The sequence below is a fragment of the Alligator sinensis genome, unplaced genomic scaffold, assembly GCF_000455745.1.
Source record: "Alligator sinensis unplaced genomic scaffold, ASM45574v1 scaffold210_2, whole genome shotgun sequence".
NCBI classification, from domain to species: domain Eukaryota; kingdom Metazoa; phylum Chordata; order Crocodylia; family Alligatoridae; genus Alligator; species Alligator sinensis.
The window spans coordinates 1,796,731-1,797,677 of record NW_005841946.1 but is presented as its reverse complement, the minus strand read 5'-3'; the positions used below and the strand labels follow the sequence as shown (position 1 = coordinate 1,797,677).

The 947-nt window shown below is 43.9% G+C and overlaps 1 protein-coding gene across 2 annotated transcripts in view; it reads right to left on the bottom strand.

Annotated features, from left to right (window-relative positions):
* CLPX (caseinolytic mitochondrial matrix peptidase chaperone subunit) overlaps window positions 1-947 on the bottom strand; it is a 40,732-nt gene that overhangs the window by 31,642 nt on the left and 8,143 nt on the right. For both annotated transcript variants that reach the window (XM_006020074.3, XM_006020075.3), the window contains one exon: window positions 454-571. In XM_006020074.3, coding sequence (XP_006020136.1) covers window positions 454-571 — 118 coding nt within the window. The remainder of the gene's footprint in view (window positions 1-453; window positions 572-947) is intronic.

Sequence of the window (947 nt, the reverse complement as noted above, 5' to 3'; positions counted from 1 at the left end):
TGCTGAACAAACACCTCGCCCTCGCTTTGTCTGGTAAATGCCCAACTAGGGAGGTCTTACAGCCCTTCCAAAGTATGTCCTAGGCTCAGGCTCTGGGAGGTCTCAAGGAGGGAGTTCCAGAACTGAGGAGCAACTGCTAGAAATGACTTCCCCATGTTTTCACCAAGAGGACTTGATATACTGATGATACGTGTAGAAGGCTGCTCTCAGCTGACCTTGGGGATCGTGACAGGGTATAAAGGACACGGTGGCAAATTCAGATCCCTCTGGGCCCCACCACTCCAAAGCGTTTTCAGTGACAATAACAAAGTTTGGACCATTATAGTGCTCAACATGGACCAATAATTATGTTGAGCCCTTTCTTACCTCTGCTGTGTTAAAACACTTATCTTATGCTTCAAAGACATAGAAATCATCCAATATGAATCAACACAACACTTTGTTAACACTTACACACAAAGGTTTCCACATGCGTGCACAGGTCACCACACTTCGGGCAGCGCAGCTGGTTTCCTCCTTTCCCAGAGTTTCCAGAACCTGACTTCTTGCTGCCTCCCTCACTGACAGATTTCTGACAATAAAATACAATTTCAATTGTTAGTTCTGGACTGTGAATTACAGATTTGTTACATTATATACGCCACTAACTTAATGAAAAAAGGTTGGTAAATTTAAGAACTGGCTAAAATATCTACCATCAAGATAAAATGATGTCACAAGGACTAGAACGTGGTCTGTTTTTCAAAGAGCAACTAGTGATCCCTGACTTGCGATCCCTGACTTGCGATATACTGAAAAAAGGACAGTTCTTCAGAATGTATCGAGCACCCACCCTGCCGTGCCACATCTACATTAGGAGCAATCTGCTGCGCTGACAAAGCATTCCTATGATATATCTCACTACCAGGGCTTCTGTCACTTTAGTAATAGCAGCCACACTGCCATCA